At 38.0% G+C, this 23,767-nt stretch overlaps 1 protein-coding gene across 5 annotated transcripts in view; it reads left to right on the forward strand.

Annotated features, from left to right (window-relative positions):
- The window catches only part of PPP2R2C (protein phosphatase 2 regulatory subunit Bgamma), a 186,423-nt gene that overhangs the window by 148,806 nt on the left and 13,850 nt on the right, over positions 1-23,767 (forward strand). For all 5 annotated transcript variants that reach the window (XM_030946950.1, XM_030946953.1, XM_030946951.1 and 2 more), the window contains 2 exons: positions 10,067-10,231; positions 22,318-22,487. In XM_030946950.1, the coding sequence (XP_030802810.1) occupies positions 10,067-10,231; positions 22,318-22,487 (335 nt within the window). The remainder of the gene's footprint in view (positions 1-10,066; positions 10,232-22,317; positions 22,488-23,767) is intronic.

Below are 23,767 nucleotides of genomic sequence, written 5' to 3' on the forward strand. Positions count from 1 at the left end.
AGCAAACAAGTTGTTATTTTGTATCATGAATGCTCTTTAAAATATCATTATCTCAACCTTTCTCAAGTTCATTGGTATGGAAGAGAGAAAGAACATATAATAGAGCTGAAATGAATGTTAGCATCAACCACCAGATTTCCTTTTTCACCAAAGTAATTTCAAGTGTTATCCAGAATCTGAGATCCTTAGCAGAGAGGGATTTGGGAACTATGTCAAAGAATATTAAATTACAGAAAACGGGTCACATCATGGAACTGATCCTCATCTAAGCAGCACTCCTATTTTAGTGTAATGTGGCTGCAGTCAATGAAGTTATTCTTGTAGAAATGGGTAACAGGATTCAGTCCAAGATTTATTGTCTCAACTAATTTTATTTCTTCAGCTGATGAGTTTTAATCAGTGTGTTGTCATTGCAGAAGCTTTTAAATTGCGTGCTTCTGTTTCCCTCTGGATTAATTTCTCATTGAAGCTTTTTGAAAATGAGCCATTCTCTGTTGTCACAGGTGCAGTCGGTGTATCCAACTTGAAAAATGTGTATTATGAATTTATTGAAAGTTAGACAAAAAAACCCATTTACACAGTTCTAGGTACAATTATATGAAAAGATAATGTATAAATAATTTAATCAGCTCTGCCAGAGGGGAGAATTCTCTTAAATGAGTCTAATTATTCTAATTCCCATGCAAGTTTGGACTTGAAATTAACCTTGCAAAGCACAGTCTTTCTCAGAGTATTAACATAAAAAAAGAAGAAACTATAAGTTGTTTTGCTCATTAGCTAAAAAAATGTCTTTAGCTTGAAGAGTTCTCATACAAAGACAGATGTCACAAAAATACTCACGGGGTCATCTCAGGTATTGTGTCAAGCTTGAAGTCTGTACCTGTGTGAGCTGTCAGAACCTGAGACCCTGGAAGCTTTTCTCACTCTTAAAAGAGCTGGGACACTCTTCATTAATGCACACATTACTTTGTTTTGTGTTGTACTGATACACATTGGTAAGGACTGCACTGAAATTGCAGTGGTTTGCACCTTTGGAATAGAAATGCTCTGTGACTAAAGGCCATATAAACTTTCACAAAGTCATAGCACCAGTCTTAGAATAAGTTGATTTTGACTGTTGTCATACTGCATGCTGATGGGCATTTTTGAAAATCCTTTCAAGTGAATTGAGCAACCAGATAATAATTCCTGCCACAAGATTTTATTCATGTATCTTATGTAACACAGTATAGGCGATTTGAATGTAAATTTTATTTGTGTTTTTAAAGTAGCTATTTTTTCAGAATTATCTGGCTATTTTTGAAGATAGTTTTATTTTACTACTTCCATAACAAGCATGCAGGGAAGGGGAGAGATTTATGCTCTGAAAGAGACTTCTAGCTAGCTAAAGTTTGCAAAAATGTATCATTTGTGACTCAAATTGAAAAATCAGTAAAAATATGGAATTTCTCCAGCCTAGTGTGGTACAAATACTACTGTGTTAGGGTTTGCTGAAATGTATATAAAAGAATAAGTTGCATTTTGTGATAGAAAAGATACCACCAAAGAGCTGTAAAGAGTCTATACCCTCCAGCTGGAATTTCTGTGTCTGCTTTTATTTAAGAGACAGATCTTCCTCAGCTGTGTGGGATTTTAGTAATTACCAAGAAGAAATTTCTTGATAGGAATTATGTGTTAGCACATAGATTATTCACTAAAAAAAAAAAAGAAAAAAAAAAAAGAAGAAGAAGAGAAAGGCATTTCATCTCTTATTTCCAAGTTATGTGGGGAAAAATCCCTGGCTATTTTTAAGATGGAGTTTGGGGAATTTTATATGTCATATTTCTCTGTACTGCCAGGGACTCTATTCAGTAAATAAGTAGATCCCTCTCAGTTTTCTGTTAATGTATTTCAGGAAAGGTTTGTGAACAATGAGATTATATTGCTTTTGTTTAAATTGTAATTATAAATTATCCTTGCCTTATTAATGGTGAATCACTCTTTTCTTGGAACCTTTGCTGGTATGTAGTACACGATGCCACTTAACCACACCACATAGAACAACACTGCCTAAGAGAAGCTCAGCTCAGGGACTTCATAGTGCTCTTCTGTTAATAATTTATTTGTACCTGAGGCTCTTCTGGTATTTGTGTTCCAAGTGTAACATCAAGCGTGCCACAGTAGTTTCAGACAAATTATAATCAATTAATATGCAAATATATGAGATAAATATGAGTTGTAATCTTTCAGTGACTGACTGCAGGTGTGTATTTATGAAGGCAGGTCTTCCTCTGCTGATTCATCCACTTAACTTTTCTTTCAACTGTGTATACGCAAATAATGATGTCTTTGCTCTTGAAAATTTGAATCTGCATATGGTTTTTGCTAAAGCAGGCATGTGACTGTGTTTACAGTTGAAAATGTGGGTGCTCTTTTCAAAAAAACAAGCCAAAAATTTCATTCCTAAATAAATTAAAGTTTTCCATTATCTACTTCTAGATTCATTATTCTCTAAGTAAATCACTGGTTGCAATGTGTAGAAACAGACCTATCTATGATAAAGTTTGGATGTGACCTGCCCTGTTTAAAATGGTCCCTTTCCTAGCAGTGTTACTCTACAATTCTCTGCTTGCAACGCTTGGTCAAACGTTGCAGCTACTCCATGGGCAGTTTCTCTTATATAGTAGAGTAGTTTTTCTGCAACTTGTATACTTCAAAGTCTGATGTTTACTGAATTTATGTCAGTAAAAGCAATTTCCTAAAATTTTAGTAAGTACATATAAACGATGTTGATTCTTTTTTCAAGTAATATTTTTGTAATGGAGATTCAAGGCTTTCTTGATGCTGTCTCTTTTTATCCTACCAAGATAACAGGAGTGAAAAGTAATTCTGATGTTGCAAAAATCAGAATGGGGTCTCTCAAATTCAGAATGAGTCTTTAGACCAGTGTGCATTCTGGGAGAAATTTGCAAAAGAAAAAAGTAATAATGAGAATAATAATAACCTCTCAAAACCAATTAATCAAGAAGAGAACTGGGTGAATACTGCCATGACTGGACAGCTGCAGGTAGGGAGGTGAGAGGCCGCTAGATCAGAATCCAGTCTTGCTGCGTCTTAACCTTTGCCAAGCCTTCGCCACTTCCTGCCTCAATTTAATTTTCTGTAAAACATTAGCACTAATACTGATTCTAGTTTGCTTTAAACCTCATGAATGGAAAATGTTTCTAATACTACTTTTAATTTCTTGCTATGTATCTCCAGTTCCAAATGAAACTCGAGACAAAAATTACAGAAGTTTCAGCTTTGGCTCAGAAGTTGGATATTTAGGTTGCATTCTTGAACAACTGTTGGCCCATCATCCTGAGGCTCTCTGGTTTCTATCAGCTGCCAGATAAATCAGGAACATCTTGGTTCCTAAACACATAGAGAGGGTCTGAGTGTTGACCTTTGTGATCCTCATGTGTTGTAAGTGTTGTGGTGTTAGAAGGCAGAAATAGAGAGCAAAACCAGGCATGACTCTGCCTGGAGCATTGCATACATGACTGTGAGGAGATGTGGGCCATCCTGTACTGACAGTGGTGTGCTGAGGATAAATGTGAGGCCATTGCCCAAGAAGCATCATTCCAGCATGCAGACCCCTTATTACCCACACTGTATAAAAGTGCACTGCCAATAATACAGGAGGATGCACTGAATATATCATCCTGTCTCTGGACGAGCCAGATCTCAACCTCTTGTTTAGCTAACATGGCCAAATTCTTTTTTGTGGCTTGTTCTAGCTGAATAGATGGAAACTTTATTGCTACTGCAGCCTTTTAGCTATGACCATGACTTTCCTTCTTCTACTAACAGCTCTTTCTCATCTAGCTTAGCCTGTAATCCTTGACCTAAGAAACCTCAGAACTCCACAGAACTGTGTTAACATTACTTAATCTCTTCTTTGTATGCTCTTTGTACGTGTTCTTTGTAATGTGAGCAGTCCCTTTACTTTGTGTTTGCACAGCACCTGACATAATTGGCCATGGTTTGGCCTTCCACGTAGAGCTGACAAGCCCCATAGTGGTTTTTACTCTTTCTGTATCTCATAATCCTCATATGAGGAAAGCTGCAGAAGCCTTTGTACTATTGTAATGGCACTGTCAGAAAGTCTTTGATAATGACATTTTATTTCCAATCAAAATCAAGTCATTTAAATTGGTATTTTCAGCAAATCACCACCAGTGTTTGACTGTTGCCAAAGTTCCCAACTGCAGTATGATGTCTGAAGAATCACTGTTATAAATACCATGGAGTTAAAAATAGAATTGGGCAGACATTGTACAACTTAGTATGGATTGATATCTTACATTAACAAGTATTAGGTTCAAGGCAGCTGGGAGGAGCACACACTTATGTAGTTCATGCTTTTGTGGTCAGAACAGTCAAATGATACAGAAAATGTAATTGCAACTCTCTGGGCTTCTAATAAAACCCATATAGTACATGCTTTTAGTGGAACATTGGGCAAATGCTGTGCGATGAAAAACATTGGCACTGTGGCTGTTAGGACTACTTGGAATATAAATACTCTCTTTGCCTAAGGTAAAACACTGGAATTTAAAGAAAGGTCACATCTATTAACCTATTGACAGTTCATTTCAGACCCCTTGACTCTTGGAAAACAGGCCTGAAATACAGAGCTGGAGAAGCTGGACCCTGTCCAGTGCTGTCCATACTGCCAAGTGATGCCTGTTGTAGAATTGTCATTAAACAGTGAAAACATACAGACTATCTATTAGAAATGGGAAGAAAGGAGTGAGTTGATGGTTATTTAAAAGTTGGGGCTTGCTTCTTTTGTTGATAATAAGACTGAAGTCACATCGTGTGTTGTCAAGCACACTGAGGCCTAATGTACCCAGCAAGGAAGAAAGGTGGAGCCATTTGGAATTCGTTTTCCCAACTGGCACACGGTGTAGGAATGCCGTAACCATCATGTAGGAAGTGTGAAACTGGTAGAGCTTGATTTGTAGGCATCACAGTTCCCTCCTTGTAATGAAAATAGTGTGCACTAAATGACTTTCAGGGGAAACCGCTCAGAGAAATGCTTATATTAAAAGTGTAGAGCCTCAGCAGGACCACAGTAATCAATTACTCTAAACTCAAGCTTTGGCAGCTTCCATGAATTGCTATTGATTTCAACTGCTAGTCAGTGAATCTTTCTCAGGCTAGGCAGAAATGTAGGTGTGAGATGCAGACAAAATTAGTAACCCGAACAAACCTCTGTGGAAAACACAGGGAACTGCCAGGTTTGGTAAGATATGTTATGCTGAAGGTTATTTTTTGAAAGTGCTTAAATTTGCAAAAACCTAAGTCCCACGCAGGGATAAAAATGGAGTGTCATATCAGCATATATTGAAATAAGAAAGATGAGAGTTTTGTTTTTCTTGTGAAGTTATTATGGAAAATTTTGTCTGGCTTTCTAAAGAAAGCCTCTCTTCCTCCATTACAGTTGAATAAAGGAGGAAGGGGGGCAAGTAATTTTTTTTCTTAAGCCTTCTTCTGACCATAGAAACAATTTCTTTCTTGCAGTTAACCCACAAGTCATTTAAAAATTATTCCAAAATAGTGGTAGAAGATTTAATCCTTTATATGCCATAGCTTGTGAGCTACAAATTTATTCTCTACAAAATACAGTTTCTTGTAGAATTCCTTGATGGTTTCAAGAAGCAGCTATTTCTTTATCCATACTGTTTGCTTCAAAGGGAATTTAATCTGTTTTGAGGAGGCTGCTATGTTTCCATTATCATACAAGAAAACTTATTCTGGGACCTTTTTTGCTCAGCAGGAACGCTGTGTATTTTCCACATTCTCATTATACACGTTTTGGCATGAGCATAAAGCAGGCATGCTCATTTATATTCTAGCTGATCAAGAGGAGAAGTCTGATTAATATGAATTTTGGATCAAGGTGAGGGTCAGCTTTGTAACCTGCAATAAAAGAAACTTTCTGGAGTGACTTCTCCCAGAGGGGAATATTTCTGTTAGATCAGTGGCCCAGAGGCAATGGAAAAAATTTCCTTTCTCCTGTTATCCTCATTTTGCTATCAGCTGCACAGCAGCAGCACACAGTACTGGATTAGAACTAAACATACCATAGACTGAATCGTGTACTCAGATCACATTCCTCACACTGCATATCATTGCAGGTTGTTAATCGTGCCTTTCCTTATGCTCTTTCCTTTCTCCTCTCTTAGTTTTCTTCTCTCCCCCTCCCCCCTCCCTCAGATCTTTCTCTAAAGCCTCCTTGCAGCCAGGCCCTGCCCTGCTTTGTTATACTTCTCACTCTCCTTTGTTATACTTCTGTTCTTGAATACTTTGGGGAAGGCAACTCAGCCAAAGGTAAGGCTACATTGCCTTAGAGTAGCTTTGTTGCCTTTCCCAAGATTGCCTTTCCTGGTCTTGTAGTTCTACTAACCCAGCTGTGAGAGCGTCATCTCTCACCACTGTAGTTGCCAAGTGTACTCAGCATTTTCTTTGCCTTTATTTATTTTATTTCCATTTATTTTTATTTCCATTTATAAGACCTTTTATTTCCATTTTGCTGTGGAGAGCATCTATAAAGTCTGCTGGCCTCTTCATAGCTTTATCCTGTTCCATGGAGCCAAGCAGTGGAGGACATGGTATGTAAGATAGCAAATAGTTAAGGGGGAAGGACTTGTTCTCTTTTTTGCAAGCAAGAATATATTTTCCATTCCTTGTCTGAATGTTAATGAATTAAAAGACTGCCAGTGCATTCTAGCCCATCACTGGTGAGGCGCAAGTTCAACCTTCCCTTAGTGCAAGTATCTTCCAGGGATCAAAATGTCTTGTTCTTGTCAAGCATGTGTGGGAGTCAAAGCAATGTGAACATCTTTTTCGTTTTCTTAGGGGAAATTTCTACCCAGAAAACACAAGTTTCTACACTGACTTTTTTAGGACAACAGAATTCTGTCTAAGCACGCTGCCAATGGTGAACTGAACTCTCTGTTCTTTCTGTCTTAGATGCCTTTGGTCCTAGGTGTTTTTTGCATACTCTGAAAATGAAGTAGATCACATGTGGTACAGCAAGAGTCAGATGTGATTGGTATTTCAGAGGTGAGTGCAGTGGGGGAGAAGGACAGAGCCCCACTCAAGACAGCCCCCTACAAGATCTGATTGCAGGGGAAGGCAGCAGTGTAGGAGACAACTACAGGTTTTTGCTATTACCATAGTTTTCTCTTTAGCAGTGGAATTTTCATTTAATCAGTTTTTGCCAGATTCCCTCTGTTTCATGCTTTTCAAGTTCACCAAAGGCCCTGTTTCTGAAGCACACTGTCTGGTCCAGTTTTTTTTAAATTTTATTATTTCTTCCTGCCATGCAATGCTGTGCTTAAAACGAAGACAAGACACAAAGGGAGGATAGAAAATAGAAATGAGAAATGTCTCATGAGAGATGCTTGCCCTTACCATTTCATGCTAGTTTAAATACAGTTCCCACACATCACATGTCAGGCTGTACTTGATTGTTTTCAAATAGATGGCAAAAATCATGAGAGGAGGAAAATGTTCTTTTGTGTAACATATTCTTCTTTTGATATATTGGGTTCTGTAGCTGTCAAAACAAAGACTGTTTTTCCATCTATTATTACAAATGCATTTGGGGTAAATCTCATCTGCAACTCTCTAGTCCCTTGGTTGTTTACTTCAATATATTGTTACTGTTTTAATTTTTCTAAATCTAGTGAAAAGATGAATTTTCATTTTTGCTATGGTCCTCAGTAGGCAAGTGAGATTATTTCTCAGTGGAGATTTAGATCATGTCTGGAAATGCAGTATGTTTCAAGTATTTTCTGCTTTTCTGGCAGGAGGATGGACTATTTAATTTCATTATTTGTTACAGGTTTATTCATTTTACACAATGAAAGGAAATTCATCAATAGTGTCTTCAGCATCCAGAAAAATGATACTTACCATGACTGTTTCATATACTCCATTTATATTTTATATCTTTCTCATCACTGAGCAATTATTCATCTCTCTGTTGAGAGGTAAAATTCTTCTATTGAGTAACCATAATTTCTCTGAACTCCACAAAGCAATTCAATCCCTGAAAGCAACTGCTTTTACTTAAAGGTGTTTCTTTAGACAAATTCACCAAATACACATAACTGAATAAAGGTTTTTTTTTTTTCTGTTGATTTTCAGGATTATTTAGTGATGCTTTATAAAAGAGCTAAATCAATGTTTCTACATCTTAACATTCATTACACTTTTATTAATCATGATGGATTCTTGGAGATGGATGTAAATGTGATAGTACAAGTAAGTAGGAATGCAGTTAAAATGCAGCATTAATTCATTCCCAGTTGTTATTAAATGTCACAAGATATTAATAGTTTTGCTGATATTTGCCTTTCTAAACCACATGGGGAAAAAAAGAAGAAAAAAACCAAAACCACAACAGTGTGATATATGCACAATCATCAAGATAATTATTTCTGAATCTTTTATAATACTTCACTGTAGTGAAATTCCAGACCTATATTTTTGGGAAAGATCAAAGTATGGTGTGTTAAGGTTGTGATGGACTGTATCCCATTCCCACAGAAATCAATCAAAGGTCTTTGACTGGTCTTCCATTTGGGAAGTGGTCACAGTGGGAACAGAAAGAGGCTTAGTACCATGATATATGATTTCTCTCACCATCCATAAAACAGATTTTCTCATTTATCTTATCCTCTGAGATGTTTAAATTTTGAACGTCAGCTGATTCAAATTTTATGTTCAGGGAATGCAGGCACTGAGATGATTTGTGTTTAGGGCTCTGCCCTGGGACTCAGTAGATCTGGGTTTGTTCTGTCATGCATTTCCCCAGTGATCTTCTGCAAATCCTTTATTGCTTCTTGCACAAACTCATCAGTGAAACAGGGTAATGTTACTCTTCTTGTTCGAAGGATTTGTTAACATTTGGATGGCTTATCTGCACATGCTGAGGGCCATGTGAAAATGCACAATCTTATTTAAATGTACTGCTTTACATATATATCTATCCATCTTTCATTTTATGCTTGTGTACCTATTGCTTTCTTCCAGCCCCCTCATGAGACTGTTACTTCCATTCTTTCCTCTGTAAGCAATCTTTCACAGACTGGCCTTCTCCTCCAAACATGGGCTCAGTGTGGGCCCTGGGCTTTAAGGCAGGTAATGTGTACAAGTGGATATGTAAGTGCTGGAGAGGCACCATGTGAGTTACACCTCATGCAGTGTTAAAATCTAAAATCTTTGGTGATCCAGCTGACAAGTTTGTGCTTGGGGAACTAGATATTTGATACATTTTTGTTCCAGATCATGTTCACTTTCAGGTGTATGATCCTCAATCACAGAAATTCATCCCCATTTTGGTAGTGGATGTCATTTACATAAAAACCACAAGAATGCCATTTCAGATACCACTTTGTAAATATTTAAATAGCGAAGCTAATACTGCACATATTTTTTCTTAAGGAAATTGTGTTAGTATATGTTCACCCCAAATTATTTGCATAAATACTTCTGTGGCTTTGTAAAAAAAAAAAAGCACCATTTTTTCTTTTTTTTTTTTTTTTGAGTCTTATACCTTAACCTATATGTATTTTTTAGCTTAAGTTGCATAATCATAAAAGCCAGTGAGCCTGGCTGGAGTGAGCAGCTCTGAGCTGTTCATTGTTCCCTCTCAATCAGCATTATCTGGGATAGAGCAATGGTTTCAATAACAAGTGCAGGAGATATAGCTACCTGTTCTCTGTTAGCTTCAGTGAAGAATTTAAGTGAGAATTCTATGTCCCTGCAACACTGTTTCTTTGATGTGTTTGCACAGCGTGGATAAATGATGACGTGCTAATGGCATCTGCAGTAAAACCATGCAGACTTTGAGTTTTACATTGCTCTTTGGGTTTGGTATAAGTGGGCCAGGTATAGAAATTGAAAACTGTACTATTACCAAAAAAATTGAGTATATCTTTAAACGAATTATGTGTGTGTACATTTGCACGCTTCCTTCAAGTAAGAGTCATGGTTTACCTGCATTTTTCTTGATGAAACTTCCATTCAGACATTGTAGATATAAAGCCAGCCAATATGGAGGACCTGACAGAAGTGATTACAGCCTCTGAGTTCCATCCCCACCACTGCAACCTCTTTGTCTACAGCAGCAGCAAAGGATCCCTGAGACTCTGCGACATGAGGGCATCAGCCCTCTGTGACAAACATTCCAAGCGTAAGTCCTGGCTCCACTGAGCCCCAGATGTCATTAAAGTCACATTAAAGTCTTATTCACAGACAGCACGTAGATGGGTGCATACCCCAGCGTATCAGTTTCTCACTTGCAGGCAAAAGAAAAAGAAAACACAAAAAGAAGAATTTTTTGTCACCTGTGCAAGTATTAGCTATGAACTTGGTAACAAGTCGTGTCTGTGACTGGTTGCCCTTACAGTTCTTGTTGCAGGGATCAGTGAAGAACCCAGAACTCTATGAAATAAAGAGGATTCCTAACAAACCCAAGAGGATGAGGGAGTATTTAAGTAGATGGGCATACTGGTTTGAATACACAAGTATGGTTCTCAATGCTAGAGCAAGTAAATTTTGATTGTCAGACTGCCTTCAAATTTTGAATCTGTTTTGTGAATTAGGAAATCTCAGTATCCTTCGTAAAAATGTAGTCCCACATTCCCTATATGTATTCTTTCAACATTATGTCTGGAAAAACTCCGAGGAAATGCAGTAAGTAATCAGGATGGGGTGGGGGATGGAGGAAGGAGGGGAAGAAAAAAATTGTGTTGGTACAGAAGTTGTCATCTGTCCTACATGATTTTATGTAGCCTGTAAAATTTTTAGATGAACAACCAAATCACAATAGTTCATATCTGAAATGTACATGAGAAAAAGGAAGTAAAATTTTAAAATATGTGACTATCTTTGTTCTCAAAGTAAAAGTTGAAGAAAAATGTTTGTTTATATTGTCTCACTACCAGCTCTTTGTGGTCTAGAGAAGACAGACTGTGGTTCTTCCCACCCGTAATCTGTAATCTGGCAAGCCTGGGCGCTTTGCCCTGTGCAAACCACCTGTTTGTTCCTCATCTCCTGAGGCTGACAATGCCCAGACAAAGGAGTCATGTGGGTGGTTGCTGAGAAGCTGAAAACCTCAAGAATGAGCTGTGGTGGCTCTGCATTAGCCACCTTCAGGACGAGGGCTCTTCCAGGACACCTCCATCTCGCAGGACTGGGTCTTCAGTCATTTGCCATGCTGAAACATAGGAAGGAAATTCAAGAGAAATTCTTTTAGTACCAGAGCACATAAGAGGTTTTATGCCATTCAGTGCCTCCTTGAACCTGTTTGAGATAGGCAGATCTTATTAGTAGGGGCAAGAGGGGAGGAAAAAGTATGCAAAGATTTAAATGAGACATAAGTGGTGCACAGATTTCATACATATGCTGTTTTAAAACTGAAGTGAATTTAGTAAAAAGCCTATGACTAGGCCTTTTTGAGTGCAAGGAGAAATGCACATGCTCAGAACCTCTTAGGATGTGGTGTTCAATTATAAAAAAAAAACCTTCAAGGACAATTTCCCAAGCAGAGAAGTGCTTTACCTTTGTTAGCTGTATCTCTTGTACTTGTAGAGGGAATTCAATACCATGAAGTGAAATGTAAGCATGACACAGTCTGACACAATGCTGTGAGTTATCCTGTCCCCCTTAATTGTTTTGTTCTGTAATACTTCCATTTCTTCCTGCTAATAAGGCCTCCATGGCCCTGTAACTCAATACCAGATGCCAGTCAGAACTTATTACAGCCACAATACAGCAACACTGGATAAAAGAAGGCATTTTATGCCAGAAGGGAGCTCAAGGTCTAATGGTCATTGATTAAACCCCATTTTCCAGATCTATGAGTTAGAAAATAGCCATTTAATGTAGCATTGCTGCACTGAAGTCGAGTCAAGCTCATTGCGAATCTGAGTGTGTACAGTACAAAATTGATACAGCACTGGTAGAACTTCCAAAGTGTTAGAAGGAGGAGGCCCATGTAGTGCTGATTGGGGTGGTTTCAGTCCAGCTCTCAGAGACAAGCAAAGTGGTTTGTATACAGCCCATAGCAGCCTAAAAGGATATGTCCAAAAAACAGCCTGCAAAATCAAGTTATTTGCATGATTGTCTCTCTGGTACCTTGACTGTGCACCTGATTCCTCTTTACAGTTGCTAAATTTACAGCTGGTGCATATGCATGATCAGTACCCTGCTCTCCTAGCTTGTCTTGTCTTTCAGTCTTTCCCCATAACTGGTTTCACTTTTCAAGCAAAACACCACAACTGGAGTCTCAGAAAACCCTCACACTGTGCCATACATCCCTGCTTTCTCAGCACAGTCTAGTGTGCTGTATTTCAGATGCTGTTCCAAGATTGTAATGGATGTACAGATTCTTAGGGATAAAAGATACAATGTAACACTTAAAAACCACCTGGATAATGAGCATATGTTGTGAACTTCTTCATTTACTCCTTTTTTCATCTTATTTATTCAAATCTCTGTAGCTCTCACAATGTCCATTGCAGCTCTTGAGGGGAGAGCCCTTCCATTTGTACAGGTTTAGAGAGTGCCATGAATAATTACTGTGCCATACTGTAAAAATAAATTACATATTAATGTCTGTAGTGTAAGTCAACCATCACAGGATGTTAATAAATTATAATGTCTTGAAGATTTCTGGTTTTCTGAGCTTAGTGTCAGAATCTCTCTTTTCAGCATTAGTGACAGCAGCACTACAAGGTTTGCCTTATAAATCCTCGTGGCTTTGACATGGACAAGATGAGACTACTTCCATATGTACCCATCCTTGATGCCTATGCTGAGATTTAATAGCAAGCTGCCAATTTGTGTGATGAGTTGTAATGGGAGGATATCTGTCCCTTAGAAAAATTATCTCAGACCACCAAATCTGTTTATAAGGCAGTGAAAAAATACCAGGTCAGTAGCTGAATTTTAAATGGTCATTGAGATTCAGATAAGGTGTGATAAAATGTGTTGTGTCTCTAATAGACTACCTGAAACTGCCTCTTACAACAGCTCTGTAACAGATTGTGCAGGGCTGAGTGAGGATCACAAGAAAATCTTATGTAGTTATTGCAAATGTGTATCAGGGGAAAGACCACTCTGTAACCACAGAGCAGGTACATACATAATGCTGTTCCCTGTTATTGTCAGACTTTGCAAGTAGTGGGAGAGGATGCCACCAAAAAATGTTCTAGAGAGGAGGTGCCAAAGAGATGGATGTTCCTGCTTGTTTAGAGTATTAGAGGAGTGGGGCTGAGGAAGGTGTTCTTGCAGTCCCCAGTGTTATAGGTGAAGATTAAAATTGTGAAAGTCAGACTCAAACAGCAGCAAATAGGGAATTAATTTAAATAATATGGAACCTTTCACCTAAATAGTGTACTTGCCAAAGATTGCCTTTGAGATGTCATTGGGCAACATGCATGGCAGTGCCATGTAGAAAAAAGGCAGTATATGGAAATCTGTGTCAGCAGCAAAAGTATTGTTGTTAGAGCAGTCAGCTGGGAACACTGAAGAAATAAAAGAATTAACCCCCACCTCAAATTCCATAAATTTTTATGCAATGGGTTTAGATGACAAGGAAGACATCATAGGGATACTGTTGCAGTAAGATCATCAGCGTGACTAAAAATATACTTACAGCAGCATTTGTTCAATTAACAAATAGTTGCTAATTTGGTTTTTAATTTTTTATTGCTAAAATTATGTTCAGAGATCCTTATAAATGTGCATGGAGTTAATATCATTCTTCCAGCCAGCTGGTAGGCTAGATGGGTACATATGGCTGTTTCAACAAATCATGCAATAAAGCAGTCAGCTAAACAAAACTGAGCATGTGAAGTCAGAAAAAAAATTAAGTGCTTTTTCAGTAGTTCATCAGAATTATTAAAACTATCATTAAATGGTAACTATAAACTGTATAGTTATGCAATGTGGAAATTTAAGCCACTCAAGAGTATAATTCCTGTTGATATTTCCTATTTATATTTCAAGCCTTGACATCTTAAAGTCATTGCATACTTCAGAAGCTGCAGTAATTTATTTAAATTCTGTACGTTGCTTTAAGGGTTTTTTAGTATTCATTTCTTAATATGTATTTGTAGACCAAAACCCTGTCTCTAATTATCCATTACTCATGTGCAAAGTTTACAGCAAAACACTTCAAGGAAAGAGGAGCTGCAGTTTCAAGTTTATTGCTCTGTGTGCTACGGTGATCTTAAAACCAGAAATTTTGGGATTGTATAGCATTAGCCTCTGTCATCATGAGTTGGTGCTTTCTGCCCTCCAGACAGACTCCTCAGACTCATGTCCCCTGGGTCTGTAGCAGGAGCCATTCAGAGCCCTCCTCCCTGTGAGCACAGGAGGGTTTGTAGGTGACAGGCAATGCCAGCCCACCTTCCCTGCGCAGAGCAAAGCTCTCAGCTGGTGCATCCCAACCCCATGGGCTGGACAAGCAGGATCTTAGAAGTGTAACATGGTTTCCACAAGCAGGATCTTAAAAGTATAAAATGGTTTCCAGGATCTTAAAAGTGTAAAATGGTTTCCAGAGCAGCACAGAGTGAATTCCAGGTTTGGTTTGTGATTCAGAGATACCACCCAAAGATGAAGGGGGTGGTTTTTCCACTGAGAGTCCTTTTCCACGTTTTTATTTGAAATCCAGGCCTGAAAGAAGTGCCAGCCTTTCCCCAAGGATAAATGCCACTGTCCTGTCAGTCAGGCATGTAACTCAGTTGGGTTATCTGCTGGGCTTTTTTGAGATTACCTTTGATTTTAAAGAATTCAGAATCGTGGAAGCAGCCAAGACACAAATCAAGGATAATCTACTTAAACATGTTGAATTTTCAAAATTAAATTAGTTATATTTACCAGTTGTTTAAAGTAGGTTGGAATTTCAGAGACAAGACACCTTTCAGACCTCTGACTGAATATGGATTATCCTTCATTTGCAACAGAGAACAACCAGATGCACAAAAAAGCCTGTGACAGACTATCCCTGCTGGATTTGCTAATTAATATTGACCTTTCCAAATGAATGATGCTTATTGTCTGGCTGAAAAAGAGACAACTTGTTTTTCTTCTGTGTGAGCTTTACATCTGAAATACACTTTTTATTTCTGCATCTGGTCTCATGTCAGGTCTCATGTCATCTGAGAGACAGTCAGTCATTACTCTCCCTTTGTGCATAGAGAGGCCCCTGTCAAAATGATGTCCACTTCAGGCAAAATCTGCAAGTTGTCATGTGACAGGAGTGAAACTTATCTGAGCTTCTGAAATGATTTGACCCTGTGCTTGATGAAGGCTTGTTCTCCTTATCCTAATTCTGGATTTATTTTTAAGCATGCACTACAAAGGCATGTATGCATTGCTGATTTTATATCGCCAATGAAAAAATGTGCCCATATCTTGATAATATTGTAATTATGACTGTCACTAAAGGTCTATTACTACAATTTCATGCATGCTAAACTAGACCCTGGAATGGATCCTTCCTTGTGCAGGAATCCCACTGAAATTTAGTAACAGATTGCCTTTAGCATGGGCTCCACAGCTTCCATTCTGCTCAGTTTGGATGAATGTATAAAGACATTTAAATAAAGACATTTAAAATGTGACTAATGAAAATTCAAAAATGTTTCTACAGAAATGCAATTATGTCTATATATGGTTTCCTCCAGTTGTGCAAGAGATGTGAAAATTAAATCTGAGGAAGAAAAAACCTGATTTATATACGTCTAGCTATCAAATACTAGGAGGAATGAGAAAAGCCTGAAGCAATGGTAAATGATTTATGATTGAAGAGGTGTTTCATTAACCCCATCTCCCTCAACCACAGAGAGATAAAGCAAATAATTGCTGGAAGATTGATTTAATTATTCAGTCTATTAAAATTCCTGTCTTGTTTGTTTAATTTTTTTAATAGCAGCAAATACTGCTTTTTAATGTCTCATGAAACCAGCTTTCAAGATCATATTTCACTGGGGGGAAAGAAACTCCACTTATCACTAATCTTATATATCAAGATCAGAAAGACTTACACATCACTTTGGCTGTAGAGCAGCAGTAGTTTTATGTCCCATTAACTCCTTGGGATTGCTCACAACACGTGGCATTAAGCATGCACATAAGTCTTTTTGAGACCCAGTTTAAAGAGGCTTGATCTTCTAGATCGGCTTTGTGTTTTTTTGCAATTCCTTTTCACTCTTTAGCACCATTTCTCTTTATTAACAAACTCACTGGCAAAGTTATATTAATCTAAGCAGCTCTGTAGTGAAGTTCCCACCCACTGATCTTTAGCTATTGATCTGGCTTTGCCTTTCAGCACTAATGCACCCTCCCTTGTGCTTTGTGACAAGCTGCAGCAACTCAGTGCAGATGGTAAAACAGATTCTTAAATATCGATTTGAGGCTCCACTTTTAAAAGCCATGCTCTCCAGAGGTATTGATGAGAAGCCTGGTTTTAATACTGGGTCACTGGATAAAGGAATGCTGTATGGGAGGTGAAATTTCAGACTCGTGGTGTGGAGGTAGGGTCAGAAATTTGCTTTGAGTAAAAGGAGGAAAATGAGATGTGCAAGTGACCAGGGCACAAAGACATGCCCTCTGAATTACATAAAAGCGAGTAGAAAATTGAAATATAAAATGATACTTCTTTTTCGTTTAAAGCTGGATAAACAGCTACAGGCTATGGTAATGTAAAGTGTTAAACAAATGTGTCTCAGAAAATAATTGTGTTTTAGATTGCTTATGAAAGCAGATTCAAAACTCCCTCTCATGTATAACCATATTAATCAGTGTAGACCAAGAAGGCAAGGTTGTCACATTAGCAGAATATTCTATTATTGAAAGAGAATTTCCAAGGGAGATGAATGTATGAGTGGATTGGCTTAATACAAAACAATAAAACACTGAGAGATAGTGAAAGATAGAGTAAATAATACTGGTAAATCAAATTATTATCATGAATAATGAAGCTAAAAGGTATAAAGAGACCATCAGTTTCAATGGGAACTTGCAGTTGGGCTTGATTCACTTAGAGTGAACTCAGGTACTCTTTTGCATTAAATTCTAAAATACATTTTAAACAGTTCATAAAATGACCATACCTGGGCAGACCAGAGGTCCTTCTGGCTCTGATATTGGCAGTAGCAACATCAACAGAAAATGTAAGAGCAGACCGAGTATAATCTTTATCCTCTGCAATTTGCAGCTGGAAACTTGAGGTTCAGGGACCTGAGTGGAAGTGAAGTTACTGTGTTCAACAATACTGAAATGGATGTTTGGGGTTTTTCCTTTCCTTGGAAAGGAAAATTGTGCAGTTACTCTTGAAGCTGTGTGTATTTTTTACCATTCACAATACCTTTCAGGAAAGTCTTTAGTACCTTAATTAGGTGTAGAATGAAGAACCATCTTCTCTCTGCTTACCCTGTCCTGGTTTCACGTGGTGACCCCGACTTGTGGATTGGAAGAGACAGCGTACAAAGTGAACTGTCACTCCCTGTTCATCCTTCCCATGCCACTCTTAATTACCACCCCTCAGTCCTGCCTAGCTTGCCTACCCCAGTATATTTAGCCATTCCTTGCATGGAAGTCATTTGGTACTTCTGGTCTTTTTTATTGCCCATTTTTATGTCTTCTTGAGATCTCCACCATATTAGAGATAAGCCCAGAACTATGCTTAGCTCAAGATGTGGCGTTTCTTGAATTAAACAGCGCCAAAAAAAAAAGCATGTTAGTATTTTCATAGAAGCTCAAATGAAATTTAGTTCAGTTTTTTTATGCTAAATGATGAAATATGTGATAGAGCAAATCACAGCTGACCTGGGAATAATGCTAATTTGACATTTAAAATAATAAAGTATAGTTAAATAATTTGTCGTTTTGGTTACAATTTTATCATCTGTTAGGAAAGCATATTGGTTCTTGCTCCTTTTCTTCCTGTGGCTAGTCTGTCAAGACCAATGAAATCCCATACATTTCAAAGTACTGTTTTCAATATGTTCTAATCAGGGATTGCAGCCATTTTCATTTGGGATCTGGAATTAAATAGGGATTTAGTTCAAATGATAAATTCTTTGGCCTGGGACTGAGCCCATTTTGTCTGTTTATGAAATTAAAGCCCAGTGAGGGATTACCTGATCAACCACTGGTATTCCAGGTCCAGTTGAAATTCACCTGTTGTTTGTGTACCAGTATAACCCAGAGGTTTATCTGTAATAATTCTTAATTTAGTCTAGCTGCAGAATGTTTACTTGCTTATATAAGAAAAATGAAAAAAATTGTTTTTCCTGTCATGTTCCACCAAGTAACAATAAGTGCTATAAAATCAGAAATTTCCAGAACAGGATACAAACTATAAACAGTATCCTCTAAAAAAAATAAAAGCTTTAATAAGTTATTATTTGTTTGTAAGTAGAAGGAAAGCAGTGCTTTTTTTTCTCCTAGAGAGAATGAGCCTTTAAAGCTGTTTATAATTTTATCCTATGACTGATGGAATTCCTTACAAAATCTGTGGAGCAGATTTCTGTTCATTTTCAAGTTTTCCTTCTTGTGATGATTTCACGAGCAATACAGAATTTTCTATACTATATCAGATTGTGACACTGCACCCACCATATAAGACAATTTTAGCATTATTTTTAATATTTCTTAAAGTTCACATATGCCAGAATTTACACCCTGCAATGATTGAAAGCTCTGCCCAGCTGCTTATTTAGAATTGAACTTGAAAATTACTTTGGGTTAGATTTTGTTTTTCTTTATTGGATGTATCTTTTCCAATAAATAGCAGATTCAGGTGTGTGGAATCAGGCCCATATTAATGGGAAGTTGAGGTGGCAGCATCTGTGACCCCAGAGTGCAGATGAGAGCCACAAGGTGTTAGTACACCACACTTCTTTTGGCAACTGCCTGAGGCTCCTGCTTTCTTTTTTCTTCCTGGCCAGTGTCTGGGAGGGAAGCTGGGAAATGGACCTTTCCAGATACTCTTGCTATTCCTGGCCATTTTATTTATTTAACTTTACATATCTCCATATTAGAGATGCCTTTCCTATCCACTGGAAAAGGAAAGTCTGCATTCTGCATTAGATCAGAGAAATTCACAAGGAAACAAGAATATTTTTCATGAGGGATAAAAGTTTGTTTTTCAGCAGATGGTTTTCCTTTTAAGAAAGAAGCAGCATATTTTTATGCTACAGATTTTCTTCAGGATTCAGGAAAACAGCACTCTGGCAAGTATCCTTCAATGAACCCATCCTTCTCTGGAAAATCTGGACTTCTATGGGAACGTACTGTGGTTTTTAACTTGTGAGCTGTGCAGAAAGCAATTGAGCATTTTTATTTCCCTGAGCAGACTTTCCAGTTTATCCATGTGACTGCTGGTGGCATAAGGGGCAGGAACAGTGTCTTCCTGGCAGGCTCCTCTTGAAACACTGGCTGTACTCAGAGATATCCTCTGCTTTCCTCTGTAATCCCATGATATTTCTCTGTGCCAGAGTCCTGTCACATTTAAGTCTGAGCATGTGTCACGTGAGAGCTCAGCACATCACATCATTTGTGATTCCTGTGTTCATTAGGTAGCTAGACAGATAACTTTGTGTCTTTCCTGTAATTAGCACTGTGACCATTATCAAGAACAAGAGTAATGAAAGTTAAATACCTTTATTTTATGGCAGGTGTTTGTTATTAATAAATTAATGATGAAATGAATTAAAGAATATGATAGAATCTGTAATCAAATGTCAATAAAGTTCAGATCTAACAAGATTTAGATATAGAGAAGTAAGCTAGCTTTGAAATCTCGTGTTTCAGGTGCTGATTGCTCCTGGACACAAGAGCAGCCTCCAAAAGATAAGTCTTAACAGTAATAAACAGAAAATGTGTTTTGGAAACCATGGGCTAGACCCGTGGCTTTTTCCTATCAGCTTGGAGAGGTCAGGGCTGAATTTGAATTGCTTGCCTGAAGTCTGAGTCACAAGGCTATCACTTCACTGCTGTTCTGTCTCCAATTACTCCACTTGTATTGGGCCAACTGAAGGAAGTTTTGCTTTCTGCAGTATGTGCATAACCTTATGTTGATGCTAAACCAGAAATAGCCCAGCCCCAAGAACACTCTCTCACCTTCATTTCCTGAGGCTAATGCCTTGTTCTGGTTGCTCAGGCTGATGCTGGTGGTTGCTGAGTTTTCTCTTCTTTTCACTGGGAGCTGCTCCTCAATTTCCTGTAACAATTTTCCTGTGTTGGTTATGCTGACTAGAGGAACTATCTCCAAAGAATTGCTGCTACTAAAATTTCTGCTGCTGTATTTCTTTCTTTTTTTGGCATCTGCTTTCAAATGATGCATTTCACTACTAACATTTTAAAATTGCAATAGTGATACGAGACTTTCATGCCTCTGTTAGTTCCACAGTTAATTAATCTAAGTCTTTCTAATACTTTATACAGTAAGCATAGAAAAGCAATAAATGGGGCAGATAAAGAATGAAATGGCTTAATCTCATTAATTAACAAAATGCAGAACATTCAGGTACAAATATCACTCCTCTTCTAATCACTGGGAGTTGGATGAGCCACATAGAGCCAAGAAAATATATCTAAGCTATAAATGAAGGTGTAGTTCATTTAGTTAGAGTGGGTTTTGGTTTTTTCTTTCTTGGTTTTAATAGCAGCTTCACATCATAATTAGGAGGATGAAATTCCTGCCAGCCAAGTCTGTAGTTTGGACAGATTATAGGGAAGAGGTATGAGAAATGATAATTGCTTTGTGCTCATCAGACTTCTCTTGAAAATCTGACAGGATAATTACAAAATACCTGTTTTGAAGAATGTCTAGGCAAAATTTTAAAGAGCTATTTAAAGTTGTTCATTTACAGTCTATCTGAAAAGTTTTTTACTCTTTTTGAAGTAGTTCATTGCCATTCAGATGTGTGGTGCATGTTTAAATATAGACCTTATTCTCATGTGCCTGCCTGGCTGCATTCCACTGCCCACCCCCAAAGAAAATTGCCCATAATTTTTTGCATTACCCCACATACTTCACCCACGTACTCACCCTTAACTTTCAGCAGAACATTATTTCACCTAATGGAAACTAACCTTGTTGCTTCCAACAGTCTGAATCATAGTCGTGGATAGAATAATTGAGAGAGAAATGTTCCTGTGGACTATACAAAAAACTTCATTTTGAATGACAGTAAAAAGTTTTTCTGCTTTCAGCATGCTTTCATGTTTCGTCACATGGCTTTTCTTCACCTGCTTTTGAAACTTAAAAATGAAGTTCACTAAATTGCCAATTTTCAAAGAATATTCTAGGCATAGGTCCCAAAACCTTATAATTTTGTGAAGTTAAAAGACCCTGAAAGCCCAACTTTCTACTGAAGTTCACCATAGAGGCCAGTTGGATCACAGGACCACAGATACCTGCAGAAAGACAATTGCCCTAGGCACCCCTGAGGTAGGGGTTGAGTCATCCACTGTCATTATTATGCACAGCTGAACAGGGCTGACCAGTCTCACAGCCACAGGAGATGGATTTTCACGAATGAACATCTTGTAAGCAATATTTTATGACCTGCTGCCTTGTCAGATCTCACTGAACTGCTGACCATCACATTCAGGGAGTTCAGTGCTTTCCAGAACTGTCAGCAATTGCACACCAGCTATGTAGTTCATGTATCCACATGGTAAACCCCTGTCTGTTTTATGCTCACCTCTCAGGAAGAGGTAATTGCAGTTTGCAGTTGATTTTTAAAGTTCTCATCCATAGTCTGGGATGCCTTCAGGCATGACCAGTGCAGCCAGGGCAGCTGGTTCTGGCAAGCAGGGCAGGCTTTGAGCAACCACCTCTCCCAGGGATGCCAGGATATGGGACACCACATGTACACACCTCTCATGTGACAAGGACACCTGGATTTTGGTTATGTTGGGAAATGGGGTATGCAGACCCCAGAAAGAATGAAGGCATGAAATGCCTTGCTATAGGTATCTGCAATCAACTAACCAGTGTACTTGCATAAATTCCCAAAGTCATGCTTTAAGTCCATAGCTGTAACATTGATTATTGTAATGTTTAAAGCTTACAGTTTGTATTTTTATATAAAGTTAAAAGAATAAATTAAGTGCTGGATATACAATTAATTCTATATCATGTTCCTTGGTAGATTGAATTACATGTTTCACAAGAAGTGCACACTTCGGATTTTACAACGGAGCATTGTTTATACAATTCTGATTTCTGTCTCTTGCTTCTTTTTCTTTGAACAGTTTATGAAGAACCAGAAGACCCCAGTAACAGATCATTTTTTTCAGAAATTATCTCTTCAGTGTCAGATGTCAAATTCAGTCACAGTGGTAGATACATGCTTACAAGAGATTACCTCACTGTCAAGGTTTGGGATCTGAACATGGAAACAAAGCCTGTAGAAACGTACCAGGTAGGAATCTCCTACTCTTAAAATGCAACATTATAAAAGGATCTCCGTGTTCAAAAAGTGGATGTGTCTGTAAACTTTTCATAACCTTATCTGAGGAGCAGCAAGCTAAGAGAATTAATCAAGGTGCCTAAAACCCTCACAGTGGCATCCTTATAGCAGGAAAAGGGCAATTGCAGCATTAGTGAGGAAGTGTAAAGCCTGGGGAGTCAAGGTAGCACTCCCTGTGGATTGGGATCTTGAAAGAAACCATTATTCTAACAAGAGAAATCATCTCTTCACTTTGGCATCTGCTTTCAAATGATGTATTTCACTACTAACATTTAAAAGGAACCGAGGAAGAGATTCTGTGTGTTGCTTAGCACTCTGCTCCTGGTGGGACTGCTGAAAGTTTACACCTTTGTCATTTCAGAATTACTTTTTACAACTTGATCTGTGTGTTTCTCCCTTGTGCCCCGCTCTAGAAGTGCTCCCTGTTAAACCCTGGCATCACCACTGACACAGCAGCTCACAAATGCCAGACAGACACATCTGGTTGCCTGAATTCATTGAGATATTATCCAGACAAAATGCCAGTGGCTGCAGCCAGAGCTAAGTTTGTACTCTGACATCTGTTATGTTTGGCAATAGAGGGCTGAGCTTACGTTTTTTGACTTTGGCTTGAAGAACGAAAATATGTCTGTGACACAGAAACTGCTTGTTATGAAAATGCAGTAAGAAAAAAACCTGTTAAGTTACCTAAAAAAGTGTATGCAAAGTAGGAAAAATGCCATTCATCCAGCTTGTGCTGCTTACTGAGAGACAATCCTGTGACAGCGCTGAATAGGTCCCTTGTTTTCTGTGTCTAAACAATAGCAGGTGGGATACAGTAGCTCACAGTAATTATAATTAAAATTGGTTTTAAAAAACCATGATGAGAATTTGGTAGCATTTCTTGTCAAAACAAGCAAAATTTTCCAGTATTTTTTATCTAGCATTTAGTAGACAGAGTGGGCCCCAGTGTTTTTCAATGCATCCATTACATTTCAGTGAATAATGTTCACTGCTCAGTGTGTTAATATTGGAAAGTCTGAGCCTGTTTACCTTTAAGTCTACAGAATTGGGTTTTCTCTTAAAATGGTAGTGCTTTAAATGCTGAATGTGTTAGAAATGCTGATATGCTGTGAAAGTGGAGTGGGAGGGTAAGGGTGAGACTGTGTTCTATATAATAGAATAGAATCTCAGTTTTGGGGAGCTTAGGTAATATATTACTTTATACCTATGCTAATTTAGTAGGCAGCCTT

This window comes from Camarhynchus parvulus, chromosome 4 (assembly GCF_901933205.1).
Source record: "Camarhynchus parvulus chromosome 4, STF_HiC, whole genome shotgun sequence".
Taxonomy (NCBI): Eukaryota; Metazoa; Chordata; class Aves; order Passeriformes; family Thraupidae; genus Camarhynchus; species Camarhynchus parvulus.